This window comes from Orcinus orca, chromosome 16 (assembly GCF_937001465.1).
Source record: "Orcinus orca chromosome 16, mOrcOrc1.1, whole genome shotgun sequence".
Lineage (NCBI taxonomy): Eukaryota > Metazoa > Chordata > Mammalia > Artiodactyla > Delphinidae > Orcinus > Orcinus orca.
In genome coordinates, this window is record NC_064574.1 from 1,373,120 (window position 1) to 1,390,378 (window position 17,259).

Sequence of the window (17,259 nt, forward strand, 5' to 3'; positions counted from 1 at the left end):
GAAGGGGTGCGTGGGCGCCCTGGGCGCTAACTCTGTAAGTTGTAGCTGTTGTGTCGTTATTTAGGGGTCTGAAACGCAAGAGTTGGATTATTTGAAAGGGGGTGCTATCTGAAGGTTGAGAGGGAGGCTGGCACCTGGAAAGTGGTGAGAGGAAGCCGCCCGCAGCCCTGCGGCCCACCCACAGAGAGGGGGTGGGCGGCAGAGCAGTCTCCCCTCCTGCTCTGGGTCAGGCATGTCCTGGACCTCTGCCATCTCTGGCCCCATCTTTTTTTTTTTTTTTTTTTCTATTTCTTGTTACTCAGCTAAATTTTTAAAATTAAACTTTCAGTTTTGAGATAATTGTGGATTCACCTGCAGTTATAAGAAATAACACAGAGACCCCAAGCACCCTTTGCCCATTTCCCCCAAGGGGAACACCTAGCGGAGCTGTCCTACAAGATCACACCACGAGAGTGACCTTGACAGTCAAGACCCAGACGTCTCCTTCCCCACAGGGACCTCCCTGCGTCGCCTTCTACAGCCCACGAGACCCCACCCACCACGGCCCCACCCACCGAGACCCCGCCCCAGAGCCCCGCCCAGACGCAGGTTTCGGGAAACCCTCTTCCAGGCCCCGCCCCGACGCCGTCCTGGGACAGATCCCGGCCCAGACGCACGCGGCTCGGAGCGGTCGGGGTACCAGTGCTGCCTGCGAGACACCCTAGAGGTCGAGGAGAGCAGCGGCCGTCGTGTGGCCGGGGCTGGGGGGCCACCCTGTGCTGATGTGAGCACCGCGGGGAGCGGGCGGGGACCTCTGGAGCGACTCTCACCCGCCCCCCCTGCGCCAGCGAGGCTCCAGCGCTCACCGTCGCGCCGCGCCGCCAGTTTCTCCCCGTCGGGGTCCCCGAGCCCCGCTGCTGCACCCTTTCCGACCCCTGCAGGGCCTGGCGCACCGCCGGGCATGGAGCCCTTCTTCAGGAAGCTGCTGACCTTCCTGTCCTTCTTCTGGGACAAGATCTGGCCGGCGGGCGCGCCGCGGTTCCCGAACCCGGACTCCGACGCCGACGTGGAGCCGGAACCCGCGGCAGCGGAGCCCCCCACCGCGGAGCCCTGCAACCCCCCGGCCCCCGCGCAGCTCTTCAGGGCGCTGACTTCACGGCGCGGAGCGCGGAGGACCTGAGTGTCAGCCGCGGGGAGAGGCTGCACGCCCTCAGGGAGGAGGGCGGCTACATCCTCGCCCGCCGGCTCGCGGGCTGGCCTAGCACGGGGCTGGTGCCCATCACCTACGTGGCCAAGGCCGCCCCTGAGACGCTCTGGAACCAGCCGTGAGTACCGCCCCCTCTGGGGAGACAGGAGTAAGCCTGGGCACCCGATTCCGCTGGGAGGGAAGGTGGCAGGGACTCTGGCAGGCGTGGTTAAGCCGGGGCGCGAGCCGGCTGGTGGGTGTGTGTGCGTGCTGCACTCGCCAGGCCCTCCTGATCGCACCCAGGGATTCAGGCCTGGCATCCAGCAATCTTTGCTGACGGGTCATTCCTTGGAGGGCAGGGGACTGGGGACTGGGATGCAGTTCTGAGTGAGACGGTGAGGACAGTAGTGAGCTTGTGCTGTGACGGGGTGAGGTGGTGACCCGGGGCTGGAAGGGGTGATAAGCTGGGTCACAGAGATGTCTTCGCCCACCCGTCTCACCTGTCCTCACTCACCTGGCCCCCTCCCCCTGCTCTGGGCCAGGTATGGGGCAAACGTGGCCCTGGCCTTTGGGATTGCTCCCAGAGAGGCTCATTTGGAGGCTGGATCCAGGTGGGGGAGCCCACCCATTGCCCTGAGTGCCCTCGGCCCCTAGGGCCAAGGCAGTCTACAGGTGGGGAGAGGCTGGCACAGACACTTGTCTGTTTGCATGCCAGTCTGTGATCATGGGGGGGAAGCAGAGGCTGGGTGCTCTTCCAGAGGAGGTGACCTCTCGGCGCAGGCTCAGGGTCCGCAGGACAGGGTAGCCTCCCGGCACAGCTGTGTGCCAGCGCTGAGCAGGGCCCTGCCCTGTGGCTGTGGACACAGTGCCCTGTGGCTGTGGACACAGTACTGGGCCTCAAACGTTCGATCCACGCCCTGGGCGTGGTCCTTCCCCGTCTTTCTCCTGAACGTCTCGGCCACTGTAATCCCTGGCTTCTATTTATTTATTTTATTTATTTTTGGCTGCGTTGGGTCTTCGTTGCTATGCGGGCTTTCTCTAGTTGCAGCGAGCAGGGGCTACTCTTCGTTGCGGTGCGCGGGCTTCTCATTGCGGTGGCTTCTCTTGTTGCGGAGCACGGGCTCTAGGCGCACGGGCTTCAGTAGTTGTGGCTCGTGGGCTCAGTAGTTGTGGCTCGTGGGCTCTAGAGCACAGGCTCTGTAGTTGTGGCACGTGGACTTAGCTGCTCCACGGCATGTGGGATCTTCCCAGACCAGGGCTCGAACCCATGTCCCCCACATTGGCAGGCGGATTCTTAACCACTGCGCCACCAGGGAAGTCCCATCCCTGACTTCTAGATGGAGGGGGCGCCAGCTGGGGAACCCTGGGGCAGAGACGCCTCTTCCCAGCCCCAGCACCAAGAGGTGAAATGCTGGCTGAGAACAGGCCAGAAGCTGGTTGGCGAACGGGGCCAGCAAAGTGAGGCTCAGCTGCCCAGACCTCGCCCTGACGCAGGCCCCTGGTCTCGCACCAAGCTCGGTCTCTGCCCACCAGCAGCAGGTCTCAGCTTCACTCAGGCCGCCTTCAGCATCCTGGGGGCCCCTCAGCATTCCCACAGTCTCCTGGGGGATTTGCATCTGGGGGAAAAGCCTGATTCCCAGGAAGGTGCCTTCTGAGAGGACTCCAGGCCACCACCCCACAGCCAGCCGTTCCGACGGGTAGGGGCCTACAGTCATCCCAGGCAGAGGACGGACCCCGAGAGCAGCTCCTGGAGGCGGCTGGCAGGGTCCTGGGGGAGGGGAGGGGCTGCTGGGAGGAAGAGCTAATGACTGTGTGTCTGGGCTGAGATGCAAGGGCTGCCACACTCGTGGTGTCCTCAGCCCCAGCTACCTGGCTCCTGTCCCCAGGCCGGCGGGCCGGGGAGACCCCTCAGCCCCCACAGAGAGGCTCACTGCTCTCCAGCTGCAGGGCCCCCGGTCTTGTCGCCCACTGCTGCACACTCTGGGGAGGGGCTCCAAGAACGTCGCGGAAGGCGGGATGTGCGCGGGGGCTGGGCCCAGCCCCCCAGGCCCCGAAGTGGGTCCAGGGGAGGGGTGGGGTGGGAAGCACTGCTGTCCAGGGAAGGCCCCCTGTAGCCCTTCCCGTGGGAGAGGCTCTCCTGGCTAGAGGGTCCCAGACAGCAGGCCCGGCTGCAGGAGGAGCCCGGCAGCTGCACGGGGCTGTGCGTCCTGCTCCCACATCAGTGTGTCCCCAGCCTGCCATCCAGCCAGGGCTCGTCTCGGGAGACCCAGGTCCACAGGTCCTTGACACTTCCCCGCGTGTCTGCTGATTTCCCCCCCAACGTCCCTCAGGCCTGTGCCCCCCATCACCCCACCCCTTCCTGCCTCCAGCCTCAGCCCAGACCCCCGACTGACTCTGGCTCCTTCCCTGTAGCCCCCCAGGGTGGGCACAGGCCTCTGTGCCAGGGCAGGCCTGTCTCAGCCGCTGATCTGCAATATCAGATCACCCCAGGCTCCAGCAGCACCCGCCCGCCAGCTTTGCCTACCTGGTCCCCTCTTTGGGGGGCACCCCCACCTGTGTCCAGTCCCCGATGACTCCAGAGGCTGGGCCCTGGGGGCTGGGGCAGGTGTGGATCCCGGACTGGGTCCCCAGTACCGGGAGCCAGGTGTTCCTTCTCCCTCTCACCTGCGCGGAGTGGGCCTCTGGGGCCTGGCCCGTGGTGGGCAGGGCTTGCTCGGGGCTGGGCTGGTGTGGGGACCCCTGGGCCTGCCCTTTGCAGCGAGTACTTCAGTGGCATCAGCCGAACCCAGGCCCAGCAGCTGCTCCTGCCCCCACCCAGCGCGCTGGGGGCCTTCCCCGTGCGGCCCAGCGAGAGCAGCCATGGGGACTACTCCCTGTCAGCTACCAGGTGCCCTTGACCTTGGGGTGGTTGCTTCCCAGGCAGTGCCAGCCCCCAACCCGCCTCGGACCCGACAGTATGCATCACCTGGTTGGGGTGGCGGGAGGGCCAGGGCAGGCTGCAGCCGAGATGTGGCCTCCGTCTCTGTGCCCTCCCAGTCTGGGCCCGGACCAAAGTCCACCACTACAGCATCCCCACAGCAGCCACCGGCAGCCTCTCCCTGCAGAAGGACCAGCTCGTCCCCAGCCTGGAGGAGCTGCTGGCCTATTGCAAAGCCCACTGGAAGCTGCGACAGCCCTGTGAGCCCCAGGTGGGCCCATGCCCACCCCCCTACCTGCCAGGTTGCCCCTCCTGAGACACTGTCCAGCACGCGTCCAGCTGGCCCACTGGGTGCTGCCAGGGGGGGACCTGATGAAGCCTGGGAGCAGGTGCCCCATTGACTCCTCCACACTCTGATTCATCCCTGTGGGTTATATTTCTTTTTAAAAATTAATTAATTAATTAATTTTTGGCTGCGTTGGGTCTTCATTGCTGTGCGTGGGCTTTCTCTAGTTGTGGCGAGCGGGGGCTACTCTTCGTTGCAGTGCGCGGGCTTCTCATTGCGGTGGCTTCTCTTGCTGCGGAGCATGAGCTCTAGGCGCGCGGGCTTCAGTAGTTGTGGTGCACAGGCTCAGTAGTTGTGGCTCGCGGGCTTAGTTGCTTCACGGCATGTGGGATCTTCCCAGACCAGGGCTTGAACCCGTGTCCCCTGCATTGGCAGGTGGATTCTTTTTTTTTTTTTTTTTTTGTGATAAGCGGGCCTCTCACTGCTGTGGCCTCTCCTGCCGCGGAGCACAAGCTCCGGACGCGCAGGCCCAGCGGCCGTGGCTCATGGGCCCAGCCACTCTGCGGCATGTGGGATCCTCCCGGACCGGGGCACGAACTTGTGTCCCCTGCATCGGCAGGCGGACTCCCAACCACTGCGCCACCAGGGAAGCCCTGGCAGGTGGATTCTTAACCACTGCGCTGCCAGGGAAGCCCAGGTGTTATATTTCTATGGGATTCTCTGGGGTGGGGGGAAGATGAGGCCTGTAGGATGCCCTCCCACCCCGCCCAGCCCTGTAGAGCGGCCAGGAGGGGAGGGCAGGTTGGGGAAGGCGCCCACGGCAGCCCCAGGCCAGTGCGGAGGTTGTGGGAGGAGATGCCAGTGGGGATGGCGCCACACCTGCGCTGGAGCCGTGGTACCTGCGCCTGTCCCAGGTGAGCGGTCCTGCCGGGGGGCCGGGCAGCCATCTGGTTCCTCTGGTCTCTTAGTGACAGTCCGGACAGGGGCAGTAACGAGCGCTTGTGGATGGATGCCTGCCACCAGCAAAGGTGCCATTAGGTCTGGAAGCAATTAGGGCCAGGCCTCCGGAGGTCAGCACCTGGGCCCCCTGCCCCGGCCAGGGCCAGAGTTGAGCGTGTGCTGGGGCGCAGGGGCAGAGGGCCAGAGGCCTGGGGCCCCAGGAGCAGCTGCCCACTCTGCCTAGGGAGCCACGGGCAAAGGTCCTGAATGCCCCCCACACCCGCAGAAGCTCCCTGCACAGGACGAGTGGCAGCGACCCCACTCTGCGTTCACCCTGCGGAGGAAGCTGGGCGAAGGCTACTTCGGGGAGGTGTGGGAAGGCCTGTGGCTGGACTCCATGCTCGTGGCGGTCAAGGTCATCAGACCAGGTGGGTGGGGGCCCCCTGGAGCCTGGGGCAGTGGCGGTGGGCAGCAGGAGCACAAGTATGTGGGCCTCTGGGACTTCGAGGCCCGCACAGCCCAGGAGCTGAGCTTCCGGGCAGGGGACCTCTTCCATGTGGCCAGAAAGGAGGAGGAGTGGTGGTGGACCGTGCTGCTGGACCGGGTGGGCAGGGCTCTGGCCAAGGAGACGGTGGGGTTGGAGCCGTGAGTCTCCCCGCGGCCCTCGTGGGTCACTCCAAGTTGCCCGTCCCTGGGCCCTGCAGGGCGTCTATCGGGACAGAGCTCTGCGCCGCTGTGGCTGGGCTCTGGGTGCGGGCAGGGACCCTGGGCTGCCAATGAGGGTGGCCCGTGGCTCTGTCTCCCTGCCCCCCCAGTGGGGCTGGGCCTACCATCCTGGCCTTGGGATCCCTGGCCGGGCTTCTGCTGTGTGACATCTGGGGATGGGGGCTGCAGAGGCTCCGGCCCCTCCTCCGTGCCGGGACCCAGAGAAGGGCAGCCAGCTGACAGTGAGTCCAAGGCAGAGCCTGGGCCTTTTGGGGTGTGAAGCCTCGCTCACCTTCCAAACTCCGGAAACCAGCCTGCTGGCCTAGTCAGGGAGCGGGAAGGCCACTGCGACAGGCCCGCCCCAGGGTGGGCCACAGACCTGCTGCCTGTACCAGCACGGCTGCCCATCGCTGGCAAGGTGGCTCCCAGAGACGACTGTGGGCCTGAGGGCGGCCCAGCAAGCTTGGGCCACAGGCGCAGCCCGGCGTGCGTGTGTCCTCGCGACCCCAGGTGGTTCCCTGAGCTCTGGACGGGAGGGTCTGGGGGGGGGATTCCCACGGCCCCCCCCGTGTGCCTGTGCACGCCACTCATTGAGCACCTGCTGTGCCGGAGCCGACGCGGGCAGGGTCGCCCCTCCTGGGGGGAGACACTAAACATGGTGCAGACAGGACCATCTCAGGCAGGGCCCCCGACAGTGACAAGGCAGGGGCTGGCACTGCCAGTGCAGAGGCCGCGGGCCCTGGGAACCCAGCACACTCGAGAAGTGGAAGGAGGCAGGGTGGTTCGTGGGGGGTGGGGCAAATGGGAGAGATTCCAGAGGTGCTGGATTGGTGGGGGTGGCCCGTGGACCCCACGGGGCTCAGTGCTGGGCAGTGGTCTTCCGTGCAGGGACCCACGTTCCGATGGGGCCTGAGGGAGCCGAGGGCGCAAAGGGCGGGGCGGTTGGCAGCAGAGGTCCCCTGGGAAACTCTGCAGGCCCAGCCCTGCCCTGGCGCTGGGAGCTGGGGTGTGAGAATGCCTGTGCACGTGTGTGGGTGCATGTGCGTCCCCAGGTCCCACGGTGCCAGAGCATGGCGTGCCTGTGGCCCGGGTCCACAAGGTGGCCACAGAGTCACAGAACGATGTGGTCCGAGAGAATGGCCACAGAGCCACGGCCGAGGTCAGGGAGGGTTGCTGTACCCACAGGATGGGGGGCTCCGTCCGCACAGACGGAGGACAGTCCGGGAAGGGTAGTGGGAGGGGCCTTCTCCACTTCTGGGTCACCAGGGTCTTTCCTGGGGTCCAGAACTGGCCACTTGGGACATTTGGGGTCGGTGATGGGCAAAGAAGGGGCCTTTGGGTCAGTGAGTGTCCGCGGGCAGCTGTGGGCCGGGGTTGGGGGCACGAGGAGGCAGCGGATCAGGTGGGCTGGGACTTGGTGGGGGGCACAGGCGGGGAGCCGCGCGGCTCAGGGTCCCCCCGCCCCGCAGGTGGTTCTTTGGCCGGATCTCTCTCTCGGAAGCCCTGCACCGACTGCAGGCCACGGGCAACGAGCTGGGGGCCTTCCTGATCCGGGTCAGCGAGAAGCCGGGCGCCAACTGCGTCCTCTCGGGTGCCCGCTTCCCGCCCCTGCCCGCTCCGCAGCCCCACCTGGGCCTGACTTCGGGGCTCCTGGTCCCTAAGCCCTTCGTGCATGCAGAGCCCGGCCCCTCCGGCCTGTCCCCTCCACTGCGCTGTGACGTCCAGGCCCTGCTCTGGGAGCTCTGACCCTCAGTGGGTGCAGGCCCTGCGGCCTGGGTGCCTTCCCCGGGGTCTGGCCGGTTCTCTCCTTTCCGCGTTGGGGGCACCCCTGCCAGTGGGCCTCTCTCAGCGCCTGTTCACAAGCGTCCCCTCCGTCCGGTGCGGGACCAGCAGACCGTTCGCCACTACAAGATCTGGTGGCAGGACGGCCAGTTGCACCTCAACGAGGCTGTGTCCTTCCTCAGCCTACCCAAGCTCGTGGACCACCACGAGGCCCAGAGCCTGTCCCACGGCCTGTGGCTGACCTCGCCCCGCCGAAAGGTAGGGCCCTGCCTCCAACAGGGACACAAACCCTCGGGTGGAGGTGGGTGTGGGTCCTGACTCCCTGACTGGCTGGGGGACCCCTGGGAACACTCAGCCCAGGGACTCTGGCTACGTGGGAACCGTGGTTGTACAGAGCCGGGCGCGGGGGGACGGTGGGCAGGGGACATGTCCTCCTTTGCCCAGTCACTCTCACCCTTGGGCCAGCTAGAGGTCAGCTGTGCTCCTGCTGCGTCCTGAGTCTCTGGGCTGCTGGGAGCTCGGGCCACGTGCCCCGGCGAGCAGCCAGACGGGAGTTTTGTGTGGGTGGCAGTCAGGCCAGTGTCGCTGGCCCAGAGCAGGTGCGGGGGAGGGGTGGTGGTGGCCTTTGTTTGCAGGACACAGCAGGGGTCAGCCAGGCTTGGGGCAGTCCCTGGGAGAGCCTGGCCACATGCCGGACACTGGGACCCTCCCAAGCAGGACGTGGCCCTACATTTGATGATAGACCAGGGGCTGACTTCCCGAGGATGGGGGCCCCTGCCCCGTGTCCCTGCAGCATGAGCTGGAGCCCCTGCCCCACTGTGACGATTGGGAGAGGCCTCGGGAAGAGTTCACGCTCTGCAGGAAGCTGGGCTTCTGGCTACTTTGGGGAGGTCTTCAAAGGGCTCTGGAAGGACAAGGTCCGAGTGGCCATCAAGGTGATCGTCCGAGGTGAGCGGGCTCCAGGCCGGGGACTTCTGGCTTTACTCACGGGGGTGGGGCAGCCCAGCAGCCCTGGGCCCTGCCGCCCTGCCAGCCACTCGCTGCCCTAACTTGGATCACCTGTGGCACCTGCCGCAGTGTCCGGGTGGCATTCTCCTTTCATGCTGTTATCTAAATGCATTTATCTTAAAAGGGAATTTTAAATTCTTCATGTAAATGGAAGGAAATCCATTAAAATAAGTAGATCACTAGAAATCTGAAAAGGTTCATCTAAAATCTTCTTGGGACCCACCAGAGGTTGGGATCGTCCACTTCAGGAACCAGGGGCCCAGGGGTGCAAGGGAACACCCTTGGGAGGGGTTGTTCCAGCTCCACGTCTGGCTTGGGCAGGCATAAACCACATGGGGGTGTCTGTGGTCCCTGGGGTGTGGGGAGAGCAGCTGGTGGGCACAGTGGACCCTTGTGTGAACAGCGGGGGCCAGGCTGTGTCTGCCCTGGCATCCTGGCTTGGGAGCTGGGGCGTCGGGGAGGGCGCCCACATTTCCTGAGCCGCTGCTGCGTGCGGGCGGGGGGATGGGTGGGACAGGGGCTCAGCTCCTCCGAGGGCTGCACCCAGCAAGGCCGCCCGCCTGCCCCGACAGCTGAGCTTCTGCGTCGGCACACGTTCTAGTCGGAGATCCGGGCCATGAAGAAGCCGCGGCACAAGCCCATCCTGGCACTGTGGGGGACCCTGGGTACATCATCACAGAGCTCCTGCCCAAGGGGAGCCTGCTGGAGCTGCTGCGGGGTGAGCGGGGTTGGGGGACCAGAATGACTCGTGCCGCTGGAGGGAACGGGAAACAGGCACAGAAAGAAAAAGAAAACCCGCCCCCGTCCCCGCCTGCCCCCGCCCCTCCCCCCCCGCCCCCGCCTGCCCCCGCCCCTCCCCCCCCCGCCTGCATGCCATTCACCAGACAGCCTGGGATTGCTCATCAGCCTTTTCTGTTTTAAGAAAGGATTTAAAATATCTTGTGATAAATGTACCATCCGTTCATTGCAGGAATTTGACAAAATACAGATAAGAACAAAGACAAGAAAAGCCACTCATCATTCCTACACCTTCGGTGAACTGAGGCCATTTTAATCAAACGCTTGGCGTGGCCTGCCCCCCCCCACCAACTTCTGGAACACACAGGCCTGGTTCTCACTGCTGTTCTCTCTTCCTAGAAGGCACTGTCCCTCCTTCTGGTGTTTGTCTGCTTACACACTCGCACACACGCGCTCACACACCACGTATCTCGTTGCTGCACAGACCTCATCATCTATAACAAGCCCCGGTGTTTCATTAAACACCCAAACCAGACAGTCGCAGCCAGTTCGTGGAGGCGCCATTGTATGCAGATGCAGCCCAATTTCAGAGACGCTGAAATGGGAGAAACGTGCACCGTAGGATAAATGACACCCAGTATGCATATGTGTGTATCTGGGGGTATATTTTATTTTATTTATTTTTAACATCTTTATTGGAGTATAATTGCTTCACAGTGCTGTGTCAGTTTCTGCTGTATAACAAAGTGAATCAGCCATATGCATACATATATCCCCATATCTCCTCCTCCTTGCGTCTCCCTCCCACCCTCCCTATCTCACCCTGGTGGGTATATTTTAATACGGCCACATTTGCAGTGCTTTTCACTTGATCATTGCAAGCAGTTTCCTGTATCACTAATTGTTCATCAGAAATGAAATCCTGACGGTCTCTGCACCACCACGTGGATGTGCCACGTCCACTCAGGTGCCTGTTGAAACCTTTTGAGGTTTTTAACCGTGTAAATAATGCTGTGATGAACATCTTTGTACATACGTCTTTGAGTTCCTATTGCTTCAGTGTGGATTCCCAGAAGGAAATTCCAAAGGGTATGTATGGACTGTGGTAACTCTGATACCTAACAGCTCTCCACAAGGGCTGCAGTGGGTCCACAGTTCCAATTTTAAACCAGCCCATCTGCCCTTTGTCCCAGCCCCACCCCTGAGCGCAGGAGTCTGCAGAGAGGACTTGGCCCTGGCTGGCCCCACTCACGCTGGCTTCCCCTGGCCTCTGCAGACTCCGATGAGAAAACCCTGCCCATCTCGGAGCTGGTGGGCATTGCAGCACAGGTGGCCGGGGGCATGTGCTACCTGGAATTGCATAATTACATCCACGGGGATCTGGCCGCCAGGAACATCCTCGTGGGGGAAAACAACATCTGCAAAATCGGGGACTTGGGGCTGGGCAGGCTCATCAAGGTAGGGCCAGGGGAGGGCGGAGAGCAGAGGGTGCCGGGAGCTGGAGGTTCCCGTGGGCCTTCCGCCCTCAGGTGAGATGTGGGCTGTGGAGCCCGAGCTGGATCTTTTTTTTTTTTAAATTATTTTATTTTTGGCTGCATTGGGTCTTCGTTGCTGCACGCAAGCTTCCTCTAGTTGGGGCGAGTGGGGGCTACTCTTCATTGTGGTGCGCGGGCTTCTCATTGCAGTGGCTTCTCTTGTTGCAGAGCACAGGCTCTAGGCGCGCAGGCTTCAGTAGTTGTGGCACGTGGGCTCAGTAGTTGTGGCTCGTGGGCTCTAGAGTGCAGGCTCAGTAGTTGCGGCACATGGGCTTAGTTGCTCCGCGGCATGTGGGATCTTCCCGGACCAGGGATCGAACCCGTGTCCCCTGCATTGGCAGACAGATTCTTAACCACTACGCCACCAGGGAAGCCCCCGGAGCTGGGTCTTAACAGGATCAGGAGGCCCCTGGGAGGGCAGTGCAGGCACTTGCCTGAGTCCAGGACAGCTACACGGGGCCAGCTCGGGCGCCCAGCGGCTGGGGGCAGCACAGCAGGGCATGGTGCGCAGGTGGCAGGGTGTGGGGGGAGCGGGCCCACCCCTCACTCGCCCTTGGCCAGTGTCCTGCTTCCATGCTCAGCCTGGCCCAGCAGGCAGGTGATACCAGCACCTCCGGGACTCTCAGTCACACGCTGAGAAGTTGAGGGGCTCCTTGAATCGTGATGCCCCAGAGCTAAGCGTCAGCCTTTCCAGTGTGCTCCGCGAGCGGGCCCCAGCGCCACGCCAGCTTGGCTGCTGACCCACCGCCCCTCCCGGTGTCTCCTTGCAGCTCACTTCTGGAGAAACTCTGCCCCTTGTCCTGGGAAGCTCTCTGTTGGGTTTTGCGACTATGGTCCTCTGGGGCAGGGCCTGTTGGGGCGGGTTCTGCCTGCTCAGCTCCGGCAGCACGGGTCCCAGGGAGCCCTGACGCAGTGTGGGTCCCGACCGCACACTTGCCCACCAAGCACTGGGCTCCCCGAGCCTGTCCATGCTGTGGGGAGGGAGGGTGCAGGCAGCCCCCAGGCCCGCCCCCAGCGTGTCTGATCGCAGAACGTCTACCTCTTCCATGACCACAGCATCCCTTACAAGTGGACTGCCCCCGAGGCACTCTCCCGAGGGCATTACTCCATCAAATCTGACACCTGGTCCTTCGGGGTTCTCCTCCATGAGATTTCCAGCAGGGGTCAGATGCCCTGTCCAGGTACTGGGCACCCAGTGTTGCCAACTGCGGGCAGGGCGGGAGGGGGCCGTCACCTGGACACGGCCCCTGCACCATCACTGGGTGCCTGATGCCTTCCAGGCGTCACCGTCCAGTGGGAGGGCGTTAGAAGTGAGTGCCAGGGATGCAGAGGGCGAGGGCACAGCCCAAGGCTTCCTGCGGGGGGGGGGGGGCGGCACTGGCCTCCCTGCCTCCACAGTCCCTCTTGTCCTGCCCGCCACAGGCATGTCCATACCTTCCTGAGGGTAGAGGCGGCCTACCGCATGCCCTGCCCCCTGGAGTGCCCACCCACCACACACACAAGCTGATGCTCTCGTGCTGGCACAGGGACCCCAAGCAGAGGCCCCGCTTCAAAGGGCTGCGGGAAAAGCTCTCCAGCCTCAGAAGGTACGAGAACCTGCTGCGTCGGCCGCCTCCTTGACACTGCCTGAAGGCCAGGCCAGCCCTCGTGAGGGGCCTGAGCAACCTCGAATCATGGGAGTGGGCTGACCCAGATTTACTGAGGATTTGCTAAAGGTACCAACAGCTCCCAGAATCAACCAGACACTCCCGAAAAGGGCCTTGGGCAGCCCTGGGCCCACCTGTTGCCCAGTGCAGCCAGGAGCTGGGACTGCCCCTTCGCCTGACACCAGCTCCTGGCAAGTGCTGGGACCTCCACAGCCAACACCTGCCCTGGGGCTCCAGGAGCCAGGTCGCCCCTCCTTCCACTCCTCCGAAGGGAGTGGACCTGTCCCTGGTCCTGACCCAAAGCCCACCAGCTGTCAGGACCAGGGCTGAGCTTCCGGGCCGTGTGCGGTGGGGACCGAGGCTTTGGCTGCACTCCCTGTGCCCTCTGGCCTTGCCTGAGACCTGGATATAAGGGGGTGTGGACCCCCCCAGTCCTCTGTGGAGACAGGGGCACTGACGCCTGCTCCCCGGGGCCAGCCGCTGCTCCTATCCAGCTGCCCCCGGGGGGGCTGGGGGCCACGTCTGGACACTGTGACCGAAAGGACTGGGTGGGGGTCAGGCTAACTGTGCCTGGACACATTTGAGGGGAGGGAGAAGGTGCAGCCTTTCGGGGCCACGAGCCACCCAGATGCCTTGGGATGGACTCCCGACTCCCGTGACTTAGAGCGGAGCTGGGGCGGGGTGGCCAGCTGAGCCCAGCCTGCTAACCAGTGGAGACCACCCCTCTAGACCCCCGCCCTCACACCAAGCCTCCGTCCGCTCCCTCACTGAACTGCCCTCTCCTGACCCCAGGCCCCGGTCAGTCTCTGCCGGCCACTGAGGCATGTGGACGCCACCATCCTACCCCCCCCACGCCTGCCCCCAGGAGGCCAGCAGAGGATGAGACCACTCCCCAGCCACACACAGAGCTCCCAAATAGGACTCTGCCCAAAGCTGGGCTGCCCCGGGTGGGGCCCCGTAGAGCCTCCCACACCCCCTTCCCCTCACCCTTAAAGTTTTGGCTGCCGGGGGCCCTGCTCAGAGTGTGCCTTACAAGAGGCTACAGGAGACGCCGCCCTTACTGGAAGGCACGTGGGAGAGAGCAGGGCGCGTGAGCTGCTCTACACCAGGTTGAGGACGGCCTCCTCGAGGGCTCCGGACCCAAGCCAGAGACCCTGTCTCCTGCCGCAGCAGCAGGGGCCGAGGCGGGCTTACTCCGAGGACCCCGACCTCAGTGGCTGCCCTGGGACTGCCTGCTCTCCCCGGCTCCCCAGGATAGCAAGGCACCCCACCTCTTCTCAGATACAAGGCTCCACACTCACCGGAGCTGTCTGCCCACGTGAACCGGAGCCAGATCTCGGAGGTGGCCCGCTAGGGAGGGACCCCAGGAGGGCCCAGGAAGTGAGAAGTTTGAGGGGTTGGTGACTCCTCCCGCGGGGGTGGGGGTGGCATGGAGCTCACACACACACACCATGTGGCTGCTGGCTGCTTGTTTATTTTCTACTCGGTGCAAGGCACAGGTTAGAGGGTGCCGGGAAGGCTCTCATGTGGCTTGGACAGTAAAGAGTGGAGTTCTCTCAACTTCCTTTTTGGTGTTTTGCTGTTTTGATATTAAAAACCCAACTGCTTGTGTTGGCTGCAGCCTGATCACTCTCAGGGAGGGGAAGGAGGGGGGCTCTGATGAGCCCAGCGCCTGGGGAGGAAGCCCGCCCGGCAGCTGGTGGTGGCCACTCAGGACGGGGGCCTGGAGTTGGTTTGGCCAGGCTGGCCGCCAGGCTGCTGCTTCCCCACGGCTTCCCGAGCCACGTCACAGGTGATCGTGCCGGTGGAGGCCTGGGCTGGTTCTGAGCTGGAGGAGAGCACGTGGTCAGAGGCTGCTACCACCTGCCCCCCCCCCACGGCCCCCAGGAAGGTGGACTCACTGCTCTGGGGACTCCAACACTGTGGCCATGAACGGGAGAGTGGACTTCCCGAAAAAGAAGCTGGCCCACCAGTGTCCCGGGTCAGCTCTGGGGAGACCTGAGAGAACCAAAGTGAGGTCACGGTACTGTTACCCACCCCCTCCAATCAGTCCCTGGGGACAGCCAGGGGTGGACCTGCGCTCACCGGGGTGGCGGGGGATGCCTTCCCCAGGGTACTCGGCACTTCCGCAGGAGCTGTTACTGGAAGTGGAGCCCAGGCGGCCTGGAGAGAAGAGGCCAGGTCAGCTCCACAGGGCACTGAGCCCCCAGCCCACCGGACCAAGGTCTGGCTTTGCCTGTCAGCACAGGCAATGCCAGGGGTCCTTAGCCGCTCACTCCCCACTCGGATACGGATTCTCAAGGAACTGGAGCTGACACCACAAGCTGGGTGGGGGAGCGCGGGTCAGACTTGGTGGGGGGGCGGGCAAGGGGCTTACTTACGCCGGTAGTAGTCGTGGGTGGCCACGAGTGAGCCGCTGGAGGGGATGGCTGCCATGCTCTTGCTTGTGGGCTGGTGGAAACCTGCGCACGCGGGGGTCGGGGAGCCCCTTCGGTCACCGCTGCCTCTCGCGAAGGGCACTCCCCACCCGGACCACAGGGTCAGCCGCGTGGGTTCCCAGGAGGGGCGGACGCCAGGTTTGTTTACCGAGCCGAGGCGGGGCTCCGGAACTCCGGGACCGCCCTCTCCGCGCGGGCGGCTCTAACCAGCCCGAACAGGCCGCGCGGGACAACAAAGGCGCTTTGTGCGCGGGGCCGCCGGCCTGGGGCTCCGGGAAGCGGCCCTGCCTGCACCCGGCGCGCTCCCAGCTCCGCGCCCCGGGCCCTGCCCGCCGCCCCCTCCCACCCGCGCTCTCCGGTCCTCCCGGACGCCGAGCGGTCCGCCCCGCCAGCCGTCGCTCCTATTCGGGCCGCTAGACTCCACCCACGCGCCGCCCGGGCCCTCACCTCGGCGGCGACCCCTCGCGGGCCTCGGCGCTCGATCACGGACGGCGGGAACCGGGGCGCTAGGCCACTGAGTCCATCGGCACAGGAGACCGCGGCCGACGGCTCCACGACCCGGACGCGCCCCCTTATATGGCGGCACCGCCCCGGGCCCTGCGAGCCCCGCCCCGATCCAGGCCCCGCCCCAGCCCCGGCGAGGCCACGCCCCTGCTAGGCTCCAGTCCCGCCCAGGACCCCTGCGAGGCCTATAGGCCCCGCCCCAAGCTCAGCCTGGCCCCGCCCCGCCCTGCCCTGCCCCGCCCCCGTGGCTTGGCCCTAGCTGTCTGCCCTTGGAGGAAGTCCAGCCCTGCAGCGTCCGTCCGACCTGGGCTGCCCGGGCAGCGCATCCAGGCCTGGCCTGGGCTTGGGGTGGTTAAATAACCGCTGCCCCAGTCCTAGAGCAGGGCCTGTCTCCCTCCCACCTCTCGTCCCACCTTCCCGGGCCCTGGCCATCCTTTTGGACCCAGGCCTGCTGCTGGTCCAGCCTGTCTCCACCTTTCCAGCTCCGTGGAGGCGGCGGGGGTGCCGGACGGTGGCCCCTGCACTTCCGGTCTGTTTCTGCCGCTGCCCCCAGTCCTGGGCTGAGACCCGCAGGCCCAGCCCTCGCAGTGCCCCTCTGCTCTGGCCTTCTCTGCTCAGGATGGGGCACTCCCCACTCTCACCCATACTGGGGGGACATCTGCTCAACCAGACGTGGGCCCCCGCCAGCGGGTGCCCTCCCCCAGCTGTCGGCCTGGGTGCCACCCAGAACGAGCTGTGTGCCTCTAGCTTTCCAGCCCTTCAGGGACCTCATTGCAGCTGGGAAGCTGGGGAGCCCACCCATGTCTCCCTCACAGCTCTGGGGGCTCTGGAACCCACTCCCCGTTCTCAGTGCCAGCTTGCATCCAGCTGCTTGCAAGGCATGGGTGGGGGAGGAGGGAGAGAGGAAAGGAGGGCAGGCAGAGGGGAAGCTTATGTCAGTGGGTGGGGTAAAGACCTCTGTTTGGGGATGTCACCGGTAGCTGGAGGCGAGGCCCCCAGTTTTGGGCAGCCCCAGAATGTTCCGTGCAGGGCCTGGGCCCTGCCACACCCTGGCTCTTCAACCGGGAGGAGGACTTCCTTTCCAATGTGGAAATCGGCCTTCCCCGCCCCCCCCCCGACCCCTAGCCTCCCTCTGTAGGGAGGAGAAGTCCCCCTGTCCTCTCCCTGGCTCTTTGGCACTAGGCCCTAGCTGGGCAGTCTCGCCCCTGCTGGCTGGGAGGGTCTCAGGAGATCTGTGGTGGCTTCGGTGGGGGGCCATCAGGAAGATCCCATAACCCCCTGGGCTGGGCCCTCTATATCCTCACACCCCCTCAAGGACCCCTCCAGGATTCCTGAGCCTCAGTCCAACTTCTCACTCAGGAGACGGAGAAACTGAGGCCCCAGGAGGGGAGCAGCCTTGCTGCCCCTGAATGTAACCCTTTATTGGGCTGTGTGGGGGTCAAAGCTGCTGACCTCCTAACTGCGACCTGGCTTGGGTTGCAGTGTGGCCAGGGGACCCTGGAAGAGGTGCAGCTACCTGGCCCAGGTGACTCTCATTCCTTCTCGGCCTTCCCCGTCTCTTCCTGGTGTCCCCATGGACTGGACCTCTGCTGGTCA

The 17,259-nt window shown here is 64.4% G+C and overlaps 3 protein-coding genes across 3 annotated transcripts in view; 2 read left to right on the forward strand and 1 right to left on the reverse strand.

Annotated features, from left to right (window-relative positions):
• The first annotated feature begins 938 nt into the window (after nucleotides 1–938).
• The window catches only part of SRMS (src-related kinase lacking C-terminal regulatory tyrosine and N-terminal myristylation sites), a 28,315-nt gene continuing 11,994 nt past the window's right edge, over nucleotides 939–17,259 (forward strand). Inside the window, 2 exon segments of the mRNA XM_033410322.2 lie at nucleotides 939–1,124; nucleotides 1,127–1,304. Of these exon segments, the coding sequence (XP_033266213.1) occupies nucleotides 941–1,124; nucleotides 1,127–1,304 (362 nt within the window). The 5' untranslated portion in view covers nucleotides 939–940.
• PTK6 (protein tyrosine kinase 6) lies at nucleotides 1,311–14,328 on the forward strand. Its single transcript, XM_033410323.2, is given in 11 exon segments — nucleotides 1,311–5,952; nucleotides 7,482–7,600; nucleotides 7,889–8,052; nucleotides 8,588–8,665; nucleotides 8,667–8,742; nucleotides 9,375–9,452; nucleotides 9,455–9,520; nucleotides 10,817–10,998; nucleotides 12,106–12,263; nucleotides 12,498–12,567; nucleotides 12,570–14,328. Coding segments are annotated over 11 exon segments (1,365 nt in total). The 5' UTR covers nucleotides 1,311–5,704; the 3' UTR covers nucleotides 12,696–14,328.
• On the reverse strand, nucleotides 14,176–15,726 carry PPDPF (pancreatic progenitor cell differentiation and proliferation factor). Its single transcript, XM_012537649.3, has 5 exons — nucleotides 15,607–15,726; nucleotides 15,103–15,183; nucleotides 14,807–14,884; nucleotides 14,623–14,719; nucleotides 14,176–14,549 (listed from the first exon to the last, which is right to left on the reverse strand). Exons 2-5 carry the CDS (start codon nucleotides 15,155–15,157, stop codon nucleotides 14,432–14,434), a joined length of 348 nt encoding a protein of 115 aa, XP_012393103.1. The 5' UTR covers nucleotides 15,158–15,183; nucleotides 15,607–15,726; the 3' UTR covers nucleotides 14,176–14,431.

Bases quoted from the DNA above. Each gene is read 5' to 3' on its own strand.
- PPDPF (XM_012537649.3), bottom strand. From the start codon at position 15,157: ATGGCAGCCATCCCCTCCAGCGGCTCACTCGTGGCCACCCACGACTAC. The intron at 14,885-15,102 runs GTAAGTAAGCCC...TCTTCTCTCCAG, and splicing joins CACCCACGACTACTACCGGC to GCCGCCTGGGCTCCACTTCC. The intron at 14,550-14,622 runs GTGAGTCCACCT...GCTCTCCTCCAG, and splicing joins GTGTTGGAGTCCCCAGAGCA to CTCAGAACCAGCCCAGGCCT.